Source organism: Orycteropus afer, unplaced genomic scaffold (assembly GCF_000298275.1).
Source record: "Orycteropus afer afer isolate SDZICR_OR568_19922 unplaced genomic scaffold, OryAfe1.0 scaffold00237, whole genome shotgun sequence".
Classification (NCBI taxonomy): Eukaryota; Metazoa; Chordata; class Mammalia; order Tubulidentata; family Orycteropodidae; genus Orycteropus; species Orycteropus afer.
The window spans coordinates 2,696,666-2,698,009 of NW_006921824.1; the positions used below are offsets into that span (position 1 = coordinate 2,696,666).

Sequence of the window (1,344 nt, forward strand, 5' to 3'; positions counted from 1 at the left end):
TAAGGTCCTTAGGTGGTACAAATGGTTTGTATTCGACTGCTTCCCTAAACGTTGGCAGTTTGAACCCACCTAGTATCGTGATGGAAGTGATAATCTGCTGGAGATGTGCTTCAGGGATTAGAACCAAGACAACTCTACGGTGTGGTTCTGTTCTATAACACATGAGAGTTGACTCTTGCAGCACTGGCTTTGGTTTGGTATACCTTGTCCAGCTTTTGTTCATTCTTTATTTACTTAGTGAGTCATACTATATTTTCTCTTTGTTTTCTAGTGGCAGAATGAGAAATTTGGAAAAAAACACGTTTACAAAAGAAGCTTTAGCTTTGGGTTGGCAGTATTTTTTACCTCCATATACCTTCCATATCAGAGTTGGTGCTTTGTATCTTCTGTACGGATTATATAACACCCAACTGTGCCAACCAAAACAAAAGGTAATACTTGGTGAATTGTTTCCTTGGCAGAAATGTGAAACAGGTACAATATTTTTATGACAAACTGATTTAAATAGAAATGTCAGTGTTTTAATATTACAATACATGGGTTAAAAAATTACATTCGGTACAACTTTTTCACTCTTCCCGGTTGCAGATTAGAGTGGCCCTAAAGGATTGGGATGAAGTTTTAAAATTTCAACAAGATTTGATAAATGCACAACATTTTGATGCAGCTTATATTTTTAGGAAGCTTCGACTGGACAGAGCATTTCACTTTACTGCAATGCCCAAATTGGTATGTTACCAAAATGGATTGTTTTTTAAAATGAGAAATTATGCCTTATTATTCATAAAATATCGCAATCTCCCCAAAATTGAAAGATTATTATATATTCTTATACCATTAGAAAGCTTTCTTAAAATAGAAATATTTTTTAAAATAAGACTTTCTAAAAATGTCTTCTGATTACTTTTTTCAGAAATGAAAATTCAGCCTCTACTGTTATACACAGTGTGTTCTAGATACCATGTGTTAAGTGGATTGGTATGAGGAAATTATAGTCAGCGTCTGAATTTGCCTCATGCCTTTATTCAAACATCAGAGAGGTAAATGATGAAAGAGGACCAAGGAATTATATTGTCAGCTGATGTTAAGTTAGAACTTTGACTAATAGTAGTTCTTTAATCTCATGACAGTTGAGACTGTCTTGTATAGTTGCAAGAGCACTAGATTGACTGCTAGCTGACAAGTATGCAACTTATCTGAAGCTACAAGGATGTGGCATGACATTTTAAGGGATATTTCAGAAGTCTAATAAATTGTTGTTGTTGTTAAGTGCCGTCGAGTCGTTTCCGACTCATAGCGACCCCATGCACAGCAGAACGAAACACTGCCCGATCCCGCACCAGC

The 1,344-nt window shown here is 35.8% G+C and overlaps 1 protein-coding gene across 1 annotated transcript in view; it reads left to right on the forward strand.

Annotated features, from left to right (window-relative positions):
• Nucleotides 1-1,344, forward strand: part of SNAPC1 (small nuclear RNA activating complex polypeptide 1) — a 31,672-nt gene that overhangs the window by 10,280 nt on the left and 20,048 nt on the right. Inside the window, exons 2-3 of the mRNA XM_007949090.2 lie at nucleotides 272-431; nucleotides 589-729. Of these exons, the coding sequence (XP_007947281.1) occupies nucleotides 272-431; nucleotides 589-729 (301 nt within the window). The remainder of the gene's footprint in view (nucleotides 1-271; nucleotides 432-588; nucleotides 730-1,344) is intronic.